General features: G+C 36.1%; 1 protein-coding gene across 10 annotated transcripts in view; it reads right to left on the reverse strand.

The window, feature by feature from the left end:
• BAZ2B (bromodomain adjacent to zinc finger domain 2B) overlaps positions 1-20256 on the reverse strand; it is a 100182-nt gene that overhangs the window by 22045 nt on the left and 57881 nt on the right. For 5 of the 10 annotated variants that reach the window (XM_085228077.1, XM_085228069.1, XM_085228074.1 and 2 more), the window contains 16 exons: positions 19405-19701; positions 17418-17478; positions 16799-16907; positions 16430-16531; positions 11244-11454; positions 10256-10348; positions 10082-10143; positions 9161-9226; positions 8373-8438; positions 7710-7754; positions 7431-7463; positions 6197-6262; positions 3609-3749; positions 2076-2330; positions 1497-1711; positions 21-95 (listed from right to left, as the gene is read on the reverse strand). In XM_085228077.1, the coding sequence (XP_085084203.1) occupies positions 21-95; positions 1497-1711; positions 2076-2330; positions 3609-3749; positions 6197-6262; positions 7431-7463; positions 7710-7754; positions 8373-8438; positions 9161-9226; positions 10082-10143; positions 10256-10348; positions 11244-11454; positions 16430-16531; positions 16799-16907; positions 17418-17478; positions 19405-19701 (1897 nt within the window). The remainder of the gene's footprint in view (positions 1-20; positions 96-1496; positions 1712-2075; positions 2331-3608; positions 3750-6196; positions 6263-7430; positions 7464-7709; positions 7755-8372; positions 8439-9160; positions 9227-10081; positions 10144-10255; positions 10349-11243; positions 11455-16429; positions 16532-16798; positions 16908-17417; positions 17479-19404; positions 19702-20256) is intronic. The other 5 variants (XM_085228076.1, XM_085228072.1, XM_085228070.1 and 2 more) reach the window with 4 other exon arrangements.

Below are 20256 nucleotides of genomic sequence, written 5' to 3' on the forward strand. Positions count from 1 at the left end.
CTCAAGAAAATGAAACTTACTTCCGAAGTTTGCCTTCAACCATCCATTTATCTCTCCTTAAGTTCGACATATAATCAATATTTTTATCAATTTCACTGTCAAAGACAAAATAATCCAAAGGTAATTGAAATACCATTAGCAGTGCACTTGCATGTCTTTTTCTGACAAAAATTTAATGGAGATTCTTTGTCTCAATAAATTATCTAGATAAACACTTAAAATACAAAATAAATAAGTTTAAAGTTAGGAAGTTCCAATATTAGAAACATCTGTGCTGTGTACAGTGTACAGACATCAGGCAGTTTTTGTTTACAATATGATGCAAGTTTGCAGAAGTATGCAATTGAAGAATTTGACATTTCTTCTAATAGCTTGCATTTAATGTGAAGCCTCCAACTGCATTAGCCAAAAAGCATCTTGTCCTACACACAAGTTATCACAAGTACATATACAGTATTTCACTGGGATCTGTTTTCTACAACCTAACATCTGTCTTCCTGTATAGAAACAGAAGAACAAGAGTGCTTAGGTATAGTAAACTCTCTGGGAACCTACATCAGAGAAATTCCAGACTCGACAGTTTAGCAGTTTGTACTTGTTTCAATGATGAAAATAAAGCACAACCCAGTTTTGAAAGACTGCTATGAATCTGGTTTTACAGTTGGTCATCTACAGTAAGCAAAGGAGTTCCTAGCTGTCATTAATTTGACTAAATGCACATTAACACTCTTACAAACTACTTGCATAGCACTCGCACCACTCAACTTGCCATTTCCCAGCTTTTTAAAACACAAAGAATTTCTTTCATTCTTGCATTGCACAAGACTGGTTAACTTTTGTAGTGTATCATACACCAAAAGACATAGAATTGGCAATGCAACAAAAGCAGTATTCAATTTGTCATATAAGACTATCAGAGTAAGCAAGCACACAGAGGTGTAGATATCCCAAAGGCTGCCACTTCCTCACTTTTTATCACATATTGCTACGGTTTTGTATGTTTTATGTGACAGCTACTTTTACTTATAGAGTGCTTTACATCACTGACTACACAAACTATACACTTTCTTGAATTACTGCCACAATAAATTAGGCTTCATACTTCAGCTTATGATCTACTTTGCATTTGAACAGAAGAGGATTTCAAAAAAAAAAAAAAAGGGAAAAAGAGTATTACAGAATCATTACACAAATCTTCTTAATTATTCCCCAGAATACTTAGTACATATCTTTGTAATCAATCACATCTTCAAGAACAGAATAAATTTTACTTCAAGTTTTGAAAGCAACAACAAAAAGCAGACCAAACAAGGAAAATTTCTAATCTTCCAGAATATCAGATGTACTTCATGTGAAGACAAGAAATAGTAACAGCATATTTCAGCTTACTTTCTAAAAACGTCAAGAAACATCTTGGAACAAAACAGTCTGTACAATGTTTTTAAATATAACATTTAAATAACTACTGTTACATATTTGTTTGAGAAGTAACTTACCTGACTACACTTTTGCTGCAAGCTAACTCATTGACAAGGAAAGCTAGCACTGCTGCTTTCTGAGCTGGAGTATGTGCCTGAAAAGCTTTTGTCTTCAAGCTCTCTGTAAGCTCAGTTTGCCCACAATGAGCCTCCATAAATATCTGCAAAATCTCAGACACGTTATCTCGATTGATGCCAACATTCAGTAAGTGCTCCCCAAGAATAGTTTTAGCCTAAAAAAAGGATGTTTCAATCAATCACATTTGAAAATGCACTCTGTATTACTGTTTATAAAATAGTTATGTGGTTTTATTTGCTTCTGTATACAAGGATTTCAGTGAGGATATTTCTTTTGACTACTCAAGTGAAGATCTTTAATGGAGAGAAAAAGAGAAGGACTGCTCCTTTACATGTTGTTAAGAATAGAGACAATACTAATATTAAATAAACAAGTTAAATAAGAAAAGGCATGGTGCAGGTGGACCATTTCACACACCATGAAGAAAGTATTCATAAGCCTAGGATTTGGGTTATTTTTCGTTTGGTTGGATTGCTGGTTTTTTGGTTTTTTTTTATTATGGATTATTTTTTCATTACCTTGTATCCCGTAACAAGTCCTGGATCACAAACAGCTGCAGAGACAAGCTTTACAAGCAAGTCCTGTACTTCTCCTCTGCTGTCTCCTATGTTCAGCAAACCTTCTTGAAGAGTACTCAGGGAAGGCACATCCGTATTCACGTCAAAGCCAAGAACTTTACCAAAGTTACGCAAGAACTGTACGATCATGAGACAATCTGAAAAAGTGCTTCCAGACAGAACAAGGCCTGGGATGCGAGGCAGTTCTGGCAAAGGCTGAAATGGAAAGGAAAAAAAAAAAAAAATTGGTAGTATATTTCAGAGGGTAACTTCTTTGATTAGTACTTTCATATGATCTACAGCATATGAACAGTAGAAGGGGAAGGCAATATAGGAGCTGCCCCCCACATCCCATCTATAAATTTAGTATAATGCTGAAATACCCTTCATTAACATTTATCTTTTCACTTATTTTAGGAGGGCATCAACTAATAATACTTCTTGTACAAGAAGGCTTTCATACCCTATTTGGAGCCAAAGTACTTTAAAAGGTGGTATTAAAGATCTCTGGGAGCAGTAGGAAGTGTAATTCTCCTCAGAAAGGTGGACTTGAATTTGATACAGGTGAAGTCCTGAAGGACAGGAACTGAAAACACAGAAGCCTGGAAGAACAGCATTTCAATAGAGAATAATGGCCTGTAGTAGTTGCACATTTGAGAAAAGTTCTCTTCAGTGCCTACATGTTGAGAAAACAGGCATGCTTCTGATGCAAAAGCAACTCAGACTAATGTAAATCAATTATGCGAATATACTTCAAGAAAAAGCCCACCTTTAAGCAAAAATGTGTTTTAACTAAGGAAATCAACACCACTTCAGAGTTTGTCTTATATGGTATTTATATATTTCAAATAGTAATATAATTATCCAAATCAACACTTGAATGCTTTGGCAATGGCTGCAAGTTCATATTTTCTCATAGACAGAGAAAATAAAATGGCTGCCTGGAAAATAATGCCTCGCATGTTATTATGTTGGCCCATGACATCAAAGGCAGATGTAGGTGGTGTGGGAGTAGAGGCTGAACCTTCCCACCAATATTACGTTACATTTTGTTGTTGGACAACATATGGCAGCAGACAGGCATTCTGACAGGATGGAGACTGACATGCAAGTGTGGGTGAAGCAAAGGTGTTAAACGGAATTCCTCCACACAGAAAAAAACTGCACCCACTGATATTCATTGACATTTATGGAGCCCACACAGTAAACGTGAGCACAGTGAGGCAGTGGGTGGTGAGTTTCAGCAGTGGCAACACTGGTCACCTCCACTGGTACATATTTTTACAAGCATAGCATGCAGGCTTTTCTTCATTGCTGGCAAAAATACACAGCTAGTGGCAGTGACTATGCTGAAAAATAGTGTTTTGTAGCTGAGAAATGTCCTCTAACAAATACTGCTGTTGTGTTCCTTGTATCTATTGCAGTTTCCATAGTAGTAAGTAGGAAGCATTACTTTCGGAGCGACAAAAGTACATTTTAAACTATTACAATTACCTTCTGGTCTGCTAAGCACATATCTTCATTAGGCTTCTTCAGCTCTTTCGCCATTTCTAGTTCCAGTCTTCGCTGTTCTAGTTTACGTTCTTTATTCAACCTTTTTTCATCACGTTTCTCTTGCTTCAATCGCTCTTTTTCCTTCAGGGGAATTAAAAGGGCAGAGAATAAAACCCATGACTATTTACAGAGGAACAATCTAAGAATCTGAAAAGCACTATTTATGTAATTTCAATAATTACCACAGCAATTAAAAGAATGCATTGAAGTAAAAGGCAGGTGGAATCTACACAAATAGAATCCCTCAGTTTGACCTGCAGGTCCTTGCTCAGCCATGCTGCTTTCCAGCCTCCTCTGCTTGATTTCTTGTGCTGGGAGACAGAGAGCTCTTGTGCTGTCAGAAAGGCATCCTTACAGAGTTGCCAGCTCTGCTCTGTTCCTGCCCCTAAGGACTGCTTCCCAGGGCATCTCATCCAGTGATTCCTTAAGCAGCCACAAGTTTGCTTGACTCCACCCATTCACCAGGCCCAGATGCCTTGAGACCACAAACTCACCCAGGACACATTTTTCTACAGCCCAGTGCCTCCAATCTCAACCTCTCTGATAAGCATTGGTGAACACCACTTCCAGCAATAATTCACCTATGGTTCTTCTGTCCAGTATCTGTACCAGGAAGCTATGCTCAAAGATATCTTAATCCAAATGTTTAGTTTTTCTTTTTACAGACTGTTACTTTTAAAAAGTTAAATTAATTTCATGAACATTCTTTAGTGTCTGAGAGAAGATTCAACTATTTCTCTGACAAACAGATGATATGATAATGGTTATATTACTTCAACCTCTTAACTACATCTACTTTATTTATACCATCACTAGCTTAAGAAGTCTCAGATTTCATATACAAAAAATAGTTCCATGTAAAAAAAATATAAAAAGTAAAACAAAAAGTTTAGTTACTATATTTTAGCACTGATACACCCTTGAAGATAAGATCAGGGTTTTATTTGCAAACAACCTCCCAAGATGAATCAAGATGCACATTAATTTATCCTTGTCTACTAAAAGTGGACAAAGAAAGCTAACTTATTTGCAAACATAAGCAGCTTCACTGCAAACGTTTGTCTTATGAAGGCTATAACCCACTTCCCTCTGCAGCCTTGTAATGAAATCAAGTCCAGACTTCTGAACTAGTTATTCAGCTAACTTCTATCAGGGTTACAATAGATTAAGAGCACGGAAACTTTGTTGTCTTTCAAATGGTGCTATGACTAAGAGGAATATTTAACTAGTTAAGGGTCTGATCAGTGTACTTGATAGAAGTACTTTGATAGGTATTGGTTTAGGTTGTGCAGATGCAGATTACCAGCTTCTCATGAACGCTTTTTTCCCCACCTGTAAGCAAGCCATCTAATATTCTTTAATTTATAAGCACGGTAACAATCTGAATTACTAAAAGCACTTTAATTTTGCAGTACTTTACAGGAGACACCTTAATTCAGTTGGCCAACGGACAACCAGTTAAGCAGTGCAGAAGGTGTGAAGAATCTTCATCACTAATCCTCATAATACTCAAGTGGTATCAGATCCAGTTGTGATACAATAAGTTTATATAAATGAAAGCAATCACTAGAAATATTAAGAAACACTTTTCATAAGCGAAGTGCAGCAATGTTGAAAATGGTTGAATAGTTTTCAGAAACAAAACAAAAAATCTAGATGTTCAGATGGTCAGCATCAGAAAAAGTCTGAAATTTTGTAAAGTGAAATCAAGCAGTGTTTTGCTATAAGCTTAATACTAATATGTTTTAAAAAGAAAGTAAGCCAAGTAACTAGAATCACAGCAAGATAAGGCAAAATGTTTGGATATAAAATAACAGGAACATTTAGGGCTCTACCTCCTGACTGAGAATTTCAGACTATGTATTTTAGTAAAGCAAAATGAGAGGTGAAGCATGTGTCTTCTGAAATGCAACAGTACGTTCTAAATTGAAAAAATACATTTATTATGATGTAATAACCCTACCTGCATGGTTTTATGCAAAATCCGCAAGTCCAGTAACTTTGGACTGGAATAAGATGTACAATCTTACCCCTAAGTACTGAATAAAAGTTGTTCAAGAAGTCAGACAAGTATGATTATGATCCATATATACTGTCCATGTACACAAGAACAATAGCAAAAAGAAAGAAAAAAAACAAACTTCCTTTCTAGGCAATACTGAGGGCTCTGAAGTCACTACGCAGTTCTTGATGTCTTGTGACAGAAAGACATCGTCATCGAGGGTGGAAGGAACCTTCTGAGATCATCCGTTCCACCTCTGCCCAGTAAAAACCCCACTCAAGTGGGCTGAGCTTAACAGCTTCCTTTGGGTCCTCGTGTTAAACCACCCTCAAAATAAACAAACTTTTCTTCCGTTTAAAGGAAATTCTTGTATTTAAATTTCTGCCAGTTGCTTCTTTTCCTGACTCTGCGCTGTGTACAAATGACACGACTGCAACTAGAGGCAAATGAAGGACAAAGCTCTTTTACAGATCACCGTGGAATGAAATGCTGAAAACATCAGAACTGTCAGAGCTCAATTACTCACTTCTGCTTTTTTACGTGCTTCCATGGCTTTCATAAGCATCATATGTTGTCTTCTCCTCTCTCGTTCCTATTGAAGCAGATACGATTAGAACAAAACCAATCCCACACATTCATACCAGTTAAAAAGTCGAGTGCAAGTTTAGCATTAATAGACAAGTCACAGTAAATACTAAATACAGAATGGCCAAGTCTGTGCATGTTTTAGTTCAGGTTTAGAAAGCAAAATACAAGAACAATCAAAAGCAAAAAGGTAAAGCAATGAACATGGAGACAGTGTAAAAAAGAAGCATACAGATTTACTTATGGTCAGTTGTGATGCTGCTCCTTCATAAGCTGGCAGAACAAAAAGCATAATGGTTGGCTGGAACAGGTCAGTTACCTTACATCTGCTATTAGGGAACTTGATATTTACTTCTTCAATAGCCAATTCAGCAGAAATTTTTAAAAGGGTTGTTTTAAATATTGCAAATATTAACATTTTTATGATCAAGCAACAAATTAGTATGACAAATTTTTGCAGCTCCAGATCAGTTCTAAACAAGTTAATGGTGGCACGTATACATACGTGCACTGAATTTATTGATGTCTTTCCCTCAGTACACTTCGTCAAATACATTAAGGAGCTGCATTCCAGAGCAGTATGTATGTTTTTTTCTTAAAAGCCTTAAATGCTGTAGAGTAGATCTTAACGCCAGTTAAGCAAAGTAAATGCTATCACCTAGTTCAGTGAGGCTACAATTATCAGTCTAATGTTTCACCTAACAATCACAATGCTATTTACTCTGACAGCTAATTTGTTCAGTACTTTACAAACTTCGGAGAGATACAATCCTGACTTCTTAAATAAGTTAATCCAAATCACTGCTAAAATCCTCTGGAAACATTCCAATGAACGGGACAAAGTTTAGAAAATTATTCATGTGACAACCTACTTATGTTTGCATTTGTTATTCCCTGATTTTATACATTAGTCCAACGTACACTGGGACATCAGCAACACAGATTACAGTTTAGAAAGTCATTTATAGATTGTCACACTCTATTTATATGTTTGAGACATCTTTTTTTTTTTTCTTAACAGACAAGACAAGCAGATGTATGCAATGCACTGCGCTGTAAAGCCATGCAGCAGTATGTAATATGACAGCAGCCAGTGCTACATTTTATGCATTGCTATGACAACCATATCACAACCAAATCACAATGCGGTGTTAGATGTACAAAAATAAACATACCCATACCATATCTAGTCTATGCCTCTCCAACTCCTGGTAGAAAGAGTTGGCACAGTATTATGAAACAGAAATCACAAAGTCATAAAACCACTTTAAAATCCCCCAAAAGACCCCAATACCAAAGCAAGCAACAAATCATAAGATGAAAGAAAAAATGTGCAGGAATCAAACCCAAAAATTTTAAAAGGGCATATTTAAAAGATTTTTATCCCCCATACAGCTTAAGTGCTGGTTTATAATTGGCATTCTGCCTGCCTGGTCAACTAAATGCATACTCACCTGGTGCTTGAGAAGAACAGCTTGTTGCCTTCGCATCTCTTTTTCCTTAAACAAAAGAAATGTATTCTACGTATCAAGACGTACATCCCAATATGCACATTTTGGTACAATGAAACAGCACATCCCAATAAAAATTTTATTTCATATATTGGCTACAGAAGAGTAATTGCATGTATTCTGAGTTTGGAATTCAGTGTTAAAGTACACCAAGAACAAACACTAAAGCAGTAAGAGAAGTGCACATATGAACTATTTCTTCCAATGTTTGCAGAAAAGTTCTAGAGACTTCTCTACACACAGTCTGCACAAGACTTCATTTGCTGGGAAACAGCAAAATATTTTGATACAGTGCGCTTGAAAAAATATTGTGAATAATGCTGCTGTACAAGTATTCCAAGCTATGCAAACCAAATATCATGTAAGAAAAACTTCAAATAACATTATACAAAAATAGCATCTGCATAAATGTGCTTTTCTGTCTTTGTGTACCTCACATCTACAAGATGGTGTATGTTGCACATCTAAAAAACTTAGCATGTAATTCTAACAAATGTATTCATATGTCATATCTATTCAGTTCCATGCTCAGTGAATGACAGCTCCTGACTTTCTCTACTAACAAGTTATTAAAATAACTCACATTTGCAGCAGATCTAAACTAACCTTTATTCGTTTTTCAGCCTCCAGCAATTTAGCATTTGCTGCTTCTTCTTTCTTCTTCTTTTTTGCCTGTGCACACAAAATAGATCACTCAACAAGAACATCACAATTTGAAAATAATCTGTCTAGAAATAAACTACATCTTAAAGCATTCTAAGTGACATTATGTATTAAGAATACATTCCAAGCAATTTCTTCCTCACATCGCATAATTATTCATAATTGATTTTAATTCTTCATTTGGCTTTTATAACTATCAAAATCGGAACATGGGAAAAACAAAATATAAGTAGCAAAAAGATGAAACTACTAGTAGGAAACTTGAAAACTAGCAATCTCTCTGTTACTCCACTATCGTACCAGCATAGTATGTGGGCACAATACATATTTTGCAGCACATCCATTTCTGTAAGTGTTTTAAAACTGCTGCATTTCATTCAATGTATGGCATGATTCTGTGTTAACATCCTAACACTGCAAAGTTATACAGCTGAAGCTAGCAGCTTAACTACCCTATTTCTATTGGTTTTTGGATAACAAGATTATTTGTGCAGAAAGTAAGGAACTCATGAGTATCTCCAAGATTTGATTTTAAGTTAGACTTATTTCTTTTCTTTTTTTTTTTCTTTTTCTGTAAGATGAAATATTTAATAACAGAATTTTTTTTATCTGATCCCCTAAGTGCATGTTGTTAGGTCTGCTTACTTGGTTACACTCCTCGCTACATGTGGGACTCCTAAAGGACAGCATTCTTAAAAAAAGAAATGCATTATTTGAGCCATTATGTCTACCTCTAAAATTTGTTGAGCTCGAAGTTCTTTCTCCATTCTGATTTGCTGGATACGCTTAATCTTCTCCTACAAAGGGAAGAAAATTACTTTTTTTTTTTTTTTTCTTGTAAAGACAGTATGAAGAAAAGTTTACTTTTACATTACCAAAAAGCAAATAACAACAACAACAACAAAAACATTAGAAGATATCTGATACCCCTGAAGGAACCACTCACAGCTATGCATAAATGCACATGTTTAAGAAGTCATAGCAGTATTTACTTTTTTTTTTTTTTTTACACCTTTAAGAGGAGCAGATGACTCTGTAAGTGCACTAGCTGCATTCACTCCTAACAGGCAATGGTAGAGATATCTAGGAATGAACAAAAATGGGAGCTGTACCATGAAAAGGGTGATTTGATGCAACCTCACCTAATAAGATATAGAGATCTCAAATCCTTAATTTCTACCATCGTTCTAGTGGTTTTTCAATCAATTTTGGGGCAACATGCAGAATCTGAGTACTGCTAAACCCAAAGTAAGTCAGCCAGTAAGCATCACACCCATGTAGCACGGAAAAGGCTTTCACAATTAAGTGGACTTCAGTATTCCCAGACAGAGACTTTGGGTTTTGATAGATTTGGACGTCTTAATTTGTAGTGTATATGAATGAATTTTCTACTTACTGAAGAGTAACAAGAATAACAAGAAATCAGCTTGAGGCAACAGCCACAAGCTGACACAAGCATGTGTCATTTCACACACACACACACACACACACACACACACACACACACACACACAAAAAGCTAAAAAAAAAAAACCAACAAAAAACAGAGGAAAAAAAAATCAAGCTAAGCAAACTTGTAAATTTTATTGAGGGCTTTAAAAATATACACTATATTATGAAATAATAAAAAGTTATTAGCAATCTCAATTTACCTGCTGCTTCATTATCTTTATCTGCTCTTTTTGCTTTCGCTTTTCCTCAGCTGCCATAATAGCTTTAAAAAAAAAAAAAAACAAATAAAAATTAATATCAGCAGAAAATGATGAAGGACAGATAACTTCACTTCCATATTTTTCAAAGTAACCTCTCACAGGTCTGATGCATACCTTGCTGTTTTTTGGCTTCTTTGGCAGCTCGAGCTTGTTCCTGCTTCTGGAGTTTTCTCAGTAGCTTTATCTGTGCTGCTTGTCTAGCTATTTCTGTTACAACAAGGAAGAAGTTCATAAAAACAGTTCTCCCTAACAATAAAGATAGAACTCACATTCCCATATATGTGTGTGAAGAACGAGAAATCCGTTGATTTATTTTTGCACATTTTATCTTGAAGACATTCAACTACCAACTACTGTCTGTGGTATCTACACACTGATCTGTGCACTGTAAAGTAAGTATGCAACAGAAAAAGAATATGAACAGTTTCTACAAAAAATAATGCACTGCTTTTGGAGAAATTTATCCATGAAGTGTGAGATAGCATCCAACTAATAATGCTGCTTTGTTTAAAAGCCGATTTCTTTCTTTTTAAAAAAGATATGGCTTGTCACAGAGTACCATTTAATTCAGAAATCCTGGAATTACTGTTTTCCTTATTTATTACCTCGTCCTGTTCTCTCCAGCTCACATCATACAACTTTGTCCTCTGCCTATTGAGACCAATTTTCCTTCATTCAATGGTAAACACGGTGTAGTGGTAGAGGGGAAAATGAGATTCTAAGGAAAGTGAAAAAGCTAATTTCTAGTTCCAGTGTTGTTTGTTTGAGCTGGTAACAGAGACCACACAGAGATCTTTTTGTTTATGCTTATTTAAAATAAAAACATCAAGAGCAACCAAAACATTGGATGTCTGCTTTTTTAACTTATAACTAAACAAAGTAATTACAGAATAAACTTTCAAACACACATCTGTGTGCTCACACTTCTCTTGATTCATTTATGTTTACTGATTGTGAAATAGGAAAGGGCTTCAATAAAAGCATTTGGCAAAGTTCTAAAATGAAATGTGTATTAGCAGAACACATCTCTTTAGAAAAAAACATTAACTCTCCATGCACTGACACTCTCGTGTGTTTGTGAAAGCAGTAAAACACTCCTTACCTTGCGCCTGTAGCTTTCTTAAAAGCTTTGCATCAGTGCTGTCTAGAAATTCAGTGCTTCCAACGTTTGGAGGTCGGCCTTTGCGACGTCTCATTCTTGATTCCTCTCTAGAATGCTGTCTGTCTGGATTTGGTGGTCGTCCTCTACGCCCTTCCATAGCTCTGATGCAGGGAATGACTTCTTCCTCCTTCAGAAGACACCACTGCATGCCCTTTTAATTGACACATTTCACACAGAAGTATTATAAACACAGAATCAAAAAAGAAAAGACATCTGAGAACAAGAATAGTGTATGCTTTTACAAGATAAAAATAAAATATATGTTTTAATGTATATTAAATCCTTCTATATACATAAAGTTCTAGTGAATTATATATAGAGAAGAGCTGGGATGGACCATCTGAGCCATACGACGTTTCAGTGATGCACAGAAATGTTATATTGACAGGTTATCACTACAGAGCATTTCACAACTATACTGCAATACAAGATATTGAAATCTACTCAGTGGCATCCACAACAATTACACAGCAGCAACATCAATGATGCATTGCTTTTAATTAATTTAGGCCACACTACTTAATGCTCTACTCACGTTTAAGCAGAAACAAATTCTTCCTCATCATATAAACCAAAAAATAACTGCACTGCTTTCAGAGAATCCACTGCTCAATGCAAATGAAAAAAAAGTCAACGTATGGATCACTGTCCTCCAATTTAAAGTACTGACAGAAACTCTGTCATAAAAAAGAACAAAATGCAGTGGTCCATCTACAAAAACTGCTTTCTGTGTGTTGTGTATCTTAGTTTTACAACAACTGCACCAAAAAAAGCAGGTTCATCTTAATTCTGAAGTATTTAGTACAATTTAGTTCTTCCTCTCTCATGCAAGAAAATTTCTGCACCAAACTGAACTGAAAGAAATCGGAAGCTTGTGAATTTTCATACTCTGTCTTTTTAACCAAAAGCTACAGAAACTACATTTTCTAACTTAAAGCATGAAGCAACTTGTTCAACCACTTCTTTCACTATGAATACTATTTCTTCATGCAATCTCAAAAGCAAACACTGAAATACTTTGTTAGAAAAAACTTTCATTTAACTGCCAAGAAGGGGCGTTTATTGTAGCTACTGAATGTAACAGTAGCTCAGCCTACCTGCTCCTGCTTTGACACCCCCTACGTCACAACTGTGTCCAGGCTGCATGGCTGCCAGCAACCCAGTCTGTGTGTCCCTGCCTGCAGCAGGGCTCGGAACTCCGTGATCTTAAAGGTCCCTTTCAACCCAAACTACTCTCATGTTCCTATGTCACAGATTTTATCATTTGCAAAAAATAGAAAAAGTGGAAGTAACTTCTGGATTCCGCTGTAATCTAGCCTAGAAAGTTTGCTCAAAGATTTTGGAAATGTCTGCTCAATCAAGAATTAATTTTGGTAGCGTATAAAACACTTTTATTAAATATATGTTCCCAAAAAAATACATTTGGATTACCAAATTTTCCTCATTTGAAAGTGTATAAGTACTGAAGCAAGCATAAAATACATTTTTTGCTTATTTTGTCAAATTACTTTTAATTCTTTTTGCTTATTCTTCACAATGTATTAGAAATGTTTAAGCCTGAACCACTCCCAGTCAGAACCATTGTAAGATTACATCTCACACTCAGTTTACAGAGATTCCAAAGGACTACATTATCATGGTCTTAAATACCAGCTGTTCAGAACCACAATCATACCACGACATGTACACTACATCACTGCAAAGGACTTTTAAATTTAATCACATCTACAACTAAAAAAAAAAAAAAAAAAGTCATTTTCTAACAAGAGAAGTATGCATTGGTCATTTTACTGCTTACTGCCTGCCTTATAGTTCACCAAAAGTTTAGTTTATGAAGCTGAGCAAGCTAAGCTAGATTTAATACCATATTTATCATGTAGAATAACACTGAACCTATGAAATTTCCTAAGTCTTACGTGACCAAAAAAGCAAACAAACAAAAACTCATTCAAGAAGCAGAAGAAGCTGCAGCCGTGGTCCAAGTACCTTGGATCCTGAAATGGAGATTTCTTTTGCTTTCCATTTAATTTTCTATGGTCAATAACAGCAATGATAACAACATTCAGATCTCTGCCTACAAGTCCCTGAGATCATTATTACCACAAACTGTGGATGCATATTGCAGTCATGGAACCCTCACAGAAGAGAAACTAGAAGCTAACAGGAATAAGATTCAATAAGCAATAAGAACCATCATTTCAAAAAAAGGGAAGAAGATTACTTAATATCTTGCCAGAGACTGTGATTAAACATGTTTCCACAATTTAAGACAGGATTTCACAAAAATAGTTTAAACAAGATCCACTGAGAGACACCAAGCAGACAAACTATATAATAGGTCCCAGGACAGCCCTGTACCTGAAAACACGTGGACACACACAGTTATTATTCCTGTAGGTGTGCCAACTTTATTTTCCCCGAGGCATCCACTGAGAGTTACTGCTGGAGACAGAACACAGGGCTCAGCACAGCTCCTGGTCTGTAACACTGTGGCTGTTCTTTTATATTGAAATCACTGTGCTTACAGAGGAACAGAATGAAATTTACTGGATTAATTATTACTGATTTTCCAATGGTATCCAATTTTATTTTTAAGCACAGGAATCACAGCAAGCTGATGAAGATCACTCAATGACCTGAATCTTATGAAGTTAAGTGACAATGAGGGTGTGGGGCGGAACGCAGCAGCACATCGTAGCAGCACAATATTCTCTTCTTTCATATGGCATTGAGGAAGGAGAGTTTTCAACTGGAATAAATGCACACTAATTCACTACTGAGTGTGCTGATATGTGTCAGTTCAGAACCTGAAGCATGTTTCCATCTTTCATCAATGACCTCAACAGGCCATCTGACAGTTGCCATGCTAACATCTAGTTGATAATCTTAGTTCAGTTTTAAATAAAGTTTAATGATTGAAACAACTTGGAACCCGTTTGTAATTGGTTCAGAGTTTGGGTGGCTCAAATGTCATGGAAAAGAGAATCTCATGATAAGAGAATACAAACAGAAGTCCACATTTTTATTTCTTATTCCCCAGATTTCATGTGACAAAATAAACACTACTTTGAGTCTTCTCTTGATATTCTTTTATGAAAACATGCCTGAATAATTTGATTCTCATATATTTCATTGCTGTGAAATTCTCACCATACAAGTTGATAGTTTCATTTAATCATGTATTAAAATACAAATAACTGCAATATTAGCCGTGTGCTACACCATATTTAGCCACTATGTCATTACAGCAGTTTTCTATTTTGAAGAATACAAAACCAGAGAAACAAGAAATACAGAATTTCTGCATGTAAGTGCTTCTCCAGTTGCATGTGATGCATGTGATGCAACGAACTTTGACAACTACAGAACAGTATGACAGCATCTCTCTCCATAGAAGGCAATAATTAACTACCTGTGTTTTGGGATTATATATAATACATATATATATATGTAATTGGAACCAGGATACATTTTTATCATAAAAAACATACAATCTGAGATTCTGTGAATGTTCTATATGTCAAAGGAGAGGGAAAAAGCAGGACGAGTGCCAATATAAGAGATGCAATGGCTTCAACATAAGCTAAGCTTCACTGCACAGAGAAAGAAATCTAAATAATATTTTGAAATGTCGTCCTTTATTGTTGAAACTAATCATAGAATGGCCTGGGTTGAAAAGGACCACAACAATCATCTAGTTTCAACCAATCCAACCAGTAATTTAGTTTCTGACCTTTAGGTCTATGCAATATCCTACTGCAATGAGGCCATCTGCTCAGGCCTAGCAATCATGACAGAGGACATCAGACATCTAGCTGGCACTGCTGTCTGGAAAAAATAGCTGGAGGCCAGAAGGAATACTATAGGGCTATCTCAAGGGTGTAACTACAGAGGGAAGCAGAACAAAGCTGAAAGCCTGCTGGCCAAACTAATGAACAAAGCCACAGGCACTTTACAAGTAGCTGGCACCATAATTAATTTCAGTTTAGATTCGTCCTCCTCATTTGTTGTAAACAAACTACAGAAGCAGAAACTAGAGTGAGATGCACAATGCTGCATACTACCAGTCCCACCTACAGGAATGTGCCCTTCCACCACTCCTCATTTCTGAAGTTTTATTGTACCAAAGAAGGGCAAGATCTGAACATTATCCCACGAATTGAAGGAGGGGAAGAAAAAGATAACTGAAGAAGGGAGCAAGGTTATGGAAGGAATATGGGAAACACACGAAGAACCTAACAGGATAAAAAAGGAACTGATATTCCAACATTTACCATGAATTCAGTTGCTGTTAAGCTTTCAAATTTTTATAATGCAAATACTACATACTTCCATACGGTATCACAGTCACACAGGGGAAAACTACAGTGTGGTTATTTATCCACACTGCTGTAGTAACATATAAACATGCTTGTATTTTAAAAAAGAAAATCTATTCATTGACTGAAGTCCAAAATCCTTCACACACATCCTAAAGAAAAGGCAGCATGACCAAAGTAGAGAAATAAAGCATGGATCAATCAAAGTACTAATTACCTTAGAATTCTAACATTATTTATTTTGGTGTGATTCCTCTGCACAACATGCAGTAATTCCGCCACTCTAAAGCACAACCAATATACTCAGATTTCCTTTCCTTAACAATCCAATGTTTCTAGTGCTTCCTGATAAACCAAACCCTTATATTTAAACGTGTATTTTAGACATTTTATGAAGGTGAATAAATGAAAGCAGTGTAATGTAAAGAAAACACAGAAATTATCATCAATACTAGGTTTCTACAAAACAGGAAGACAAGTTTCAGTCAGAAATAGCTGAACACTGACTCAGATAAAACAGGGAACTCTGAGTTCCTTCGTACTAGACAAAACCAGGCTCAGAGTTGGTCACGAGGCATGCTGAACCCTTGCAAGCTCCTTCTGAAATCACTGAGTGGTGCAGTTTTCAACACTGCCAGGGATCAAGGCATACGCAACTCACAATTATTATTACTAAGAAATACGCAGAATTTTTAGAAAGAATTATCTAAGAACAATAAATGCTTCAGACTGTAGTAAAAACTACTTCATCCAAAGTAAGGTTAATGTTCCTTGGATCAAAGACTTTACTTTTTAAAAAGTGGATACCTGCGGTCCATCTCTGGCTTCATAGAAGTCACCCACTCCTATTTTTGCACTGAAGCTGAAATTGTCCCTTGAGATATCCATTATTCCATTTCTGCTGAGATACTGAAAAAATCACATATTTTTCCACTTCAGCTTGTAAATAATTACAACCCAGCTTTGTACAGCTAACTGCGAGTGTAATGATTTGCATATTTGATCAAGGTGATATACAGACCAAATCAGCAATCAGGCTGAGAAGTATTATCATCTCCTCACATCACGTATTTGGAAATAAGGATCTTTACTGGAGGAAAAAGTGGCATTCTTTTATTGTAAACATGCTTGGTAGCATAAGAACACAGAAGCGAAGAAAAGAATTTACTTTAATACCTTTACTACTTCAGGATACTGTCTCAGCTTCTTTCCACAAGGTGCAAAATACGCTACTTCTCCCTGAAGACGACCACCAAAGTTTCTTATTCGGGTTTCTCTTTGCCAGCTAGAATAACATGAAATGGATGCACATAACAATTCACTTCTTAAGAAATACATAATGCCAATTCCAGAATTTCACCTGAGGTACGGAAGTTGCATTCTAATTATCAAAAAATCAAACAGGAAGAAATAGAAATTGTTACGATGTCAATTGTCAAAATTCTGATTATATGAATTCATTTCTATCAAGCTATTGATAAAATACAGATTTTAGAACAATATTTCAAGGAGCTGGTTGAGTACAGAATGAACTGAAAGGACTAATGTCCAGTGGCAAAACTGCTAAAAGGCAAGTCATGTTTGCAAAGGAGTAAATTTGATGCACAAGTTAATGCATGAAATACGCTCATACTTCTAGAGAGATCTGCAGTCACTGTGAGTTGAAAATTGAAGTCCTTGAAGCCCCTTTCTTGTTTTAAAAATCCTTGGGGCTGAAATACATCATTTCTTTCCCAGCTGATTTTTGAAGGTATCATCTCCCCCTTACAGATTATCAAGAATATATGCAACCTACCCATATTCCAGAGGCACACGCAGCTCCCGTTCATCTGTGACTCTTCGTCTCTTTGAAATGCCTAAAAAAGAATTTCTTATTAACACCGGAGCTTACAAAAAAGAAAGTACCACGTTCCTAAACTGTATCTTTAAACTTATGTCCTGAAAAGTTAAATCATTTTTACATTCTAGATATTATATATCTAAAACTTAATGCAACTTTTTGCTCTTTGAAAATACCTTTTTAGTAGTATTTCTTTAACTTCTTTTTCTAAAACAGAACAAAAAAAGCAATCATGCCATGCTAAGCTGCTTGTCTTGTTTATCTGTGTCAGGTATTATACAGAGATGCACTATAATAATGCCATGCACACCTGTATTTCTATACCAGACAGTTTTTTCAATACAGAAGATGAAAAAGGAAATATTCCTTACTTTAAAAATCCATGACTAGACTCTATCCTCAAAGTGCACTTTGTATGAGACTGTGGTCAACTGCCAAAAGTAGAAAAATTATTCCAGCTATCCAGAATTCAAATACCTTTTGCTTTACTTGGTGCTAATCAAGATTTTAATCAAAAATATAAGTGAAAAAGAAAATCAAATGTGGGGTTTAAAGACAGCTGAACCCCGGTACTTTTCCTCAGGTTTTTTCAGAGAACTGTACGTTATCAACTATGTACCCAAATTTGGAAAAATGCATTTCTCAAAAAGGTTGTCTGGAGCTTTTGTTTGTAGAACATGACACGCCTCTTGTCTGTGTAAACCAACACAAGAAAGTACACCTTCCAAACTTGCTCAAAACTGTCACTACTTTATGACATAGTAGCACAGGTTTCCAATGGAGGTGACTAGAAGATAAGCCCCCCACGCTTGGATGCCAAACTTCTTGGACACACTGCTGCAGTCTTAAACTAACATGACCTTCATATTACTTCTAACAGTCATGGTAGAGGGAGCAAAATTGTTTATCCAAATACAACTGAATTGAGAAAAAGCTGTGTAATCAAAGTCAGATATGGAGAAGAGGCCATACACCTCTTCAGCAACTGACTACTTTTAGGTAAGATGAATACAGAATATTTAGCAGCGTTACGGCTATTCTTAGTGGGGAAAAAAAGTACTGAACCTAACACAAGGAGACAGAATTAATGCGCTGAATCTGTCATGTCCACAACTAACAACAAAAATCCACCAGCCTTTTAAAACCATCATAAATCAACCCAAACTTCTGAAAAACAAAACTAACTTCACACTTGTAAGAACGTGTAAGATTATTCTCAAATGTGAAATCTTTTATCGTGTAATTCACCTGCCTGCTCATGGAAAAAAACACGAAGTCGATCACATATTCCTTTAAAGTTAACGTACTTCATGTCATGGCATTTTGTTTCTGTTCCACAGAATTGAACTACAAAGACCAGTCTATGAGTGGATGTCACAATTATAAACTTACTTCACTTGTGTGTTAATTAAATATCAGGTAGCCAATTGAAAGCAGTAAATATGCAAATCGATTTATTTGTTACTGTGCAAATTGAGAAGTCTGACCTTCAAAAAAAAAAACACAGGCTTTTCTGCAGTAGTTGTATCTTTCCAAGTAGTTATCCAGTACAGGTTTATCAACATAACAGGAAAATGCTGTGTTCTTTCCATAATTTTTTAAAAATAATTGTGTGATCTCTACAATCTTATAAACTACTAGTTCAGAGTAATATGTTCGATAAAAACTGATCAATAAACAGCTTTAGCGAAATAAATATAAAATCCAACTACTACTTGCAACTTTCTCTCAAGTACAAAATTACATGGACTAAGATGTCCCTGATTGAGTGTAACACCAGGTTTCTAGGTACCCGTAATTCTCCTGAATGATTCTAAGGTCTTTTGGAAACACTTGTGAAAAGATCACCTCATACTACTGTTTAAAATACTTTTTGTAAGTACCTTTACAACACATGTCACTTAGGTGTTACACTGTATTATATAAAAAGACATGCAGATACCACAGTGTGAACTTGGTGTAAGAGTAGATGGTGTTGTCCCAAGAAAAACTGCAGGCTGGGTCTCAGGACATAAGGCAGATGGTGCAGGGCTTGGGGTCTTTGCTACTTGGAGATTTAGTGGAGTTGAATGAGCTGCAGGACCAATGGAAGAGCTCTTCATGGAGGAACCAGTTTTCTTCAGTTTCAGTGGAGTTTTTTCGCCCTCGGTGTCTGTATCTGATTCATCCTGATCCTTATCATCCTCATCATCTTCATCTTCAGACCCATCTGTATCCGACTCAGAATTACTTTCAGACTCTATTAAGAAAAATTATAGCAAAAGACAGATTAAGACCAGTTAATTAAAAGCAAACACACTTAAAGGTTTAACACTTGCCTTTGGTCTTACTAAAAATGAAGGCTTTCTGTCTCTTTATAACATTCCTTTTACCTAAACTTCAAAATCCCTAAAATTATGACAGCATAAAGTAGTTCTGTGTTACAATGCACTGTTGCTCTTCATGAGGAGAAGAGAGACAGAAACAGAAGTGTTTTAAGAGACTGTTTACCATAGGACAGACTACAGCTAGATTGCCCTATGAGCCTGGCACACGTGCCCTGCTGTGGGAAGGGCAACTATACAAGCTGTGAAATCCTGCACAAAGAGGAAACAAATGGTGGAACTGGGTGCAGAGAGAGGCATGAAAAATGGAGGTAAGGCAATCTGGGCAAAGTTAGAGAGAGGGTAAAGGACAGACAGGATAAGGAACAGAAAAGAGGCGACAGTTCTGAGGTCAACAGAAGGTGTGTGGATAAAAGGTAAGAAGAGAATAGCAAAAGCAGAGCAGGACACAAGGGATGTGGGCACACATG

Source organism: Meleagris gallopavo, chromosome 7, assembly GCF_905368555.1.
Source record: "Meleagris gallopavo chromosome 7, MGAL_WU_HG_1.1, whole genome shotgun sequence".
NCBI lineage: Eukaryota > Metazoa > Chordata > Aves > Galliformes > Phasianidae > Meleagris > Meleagris gallopavo.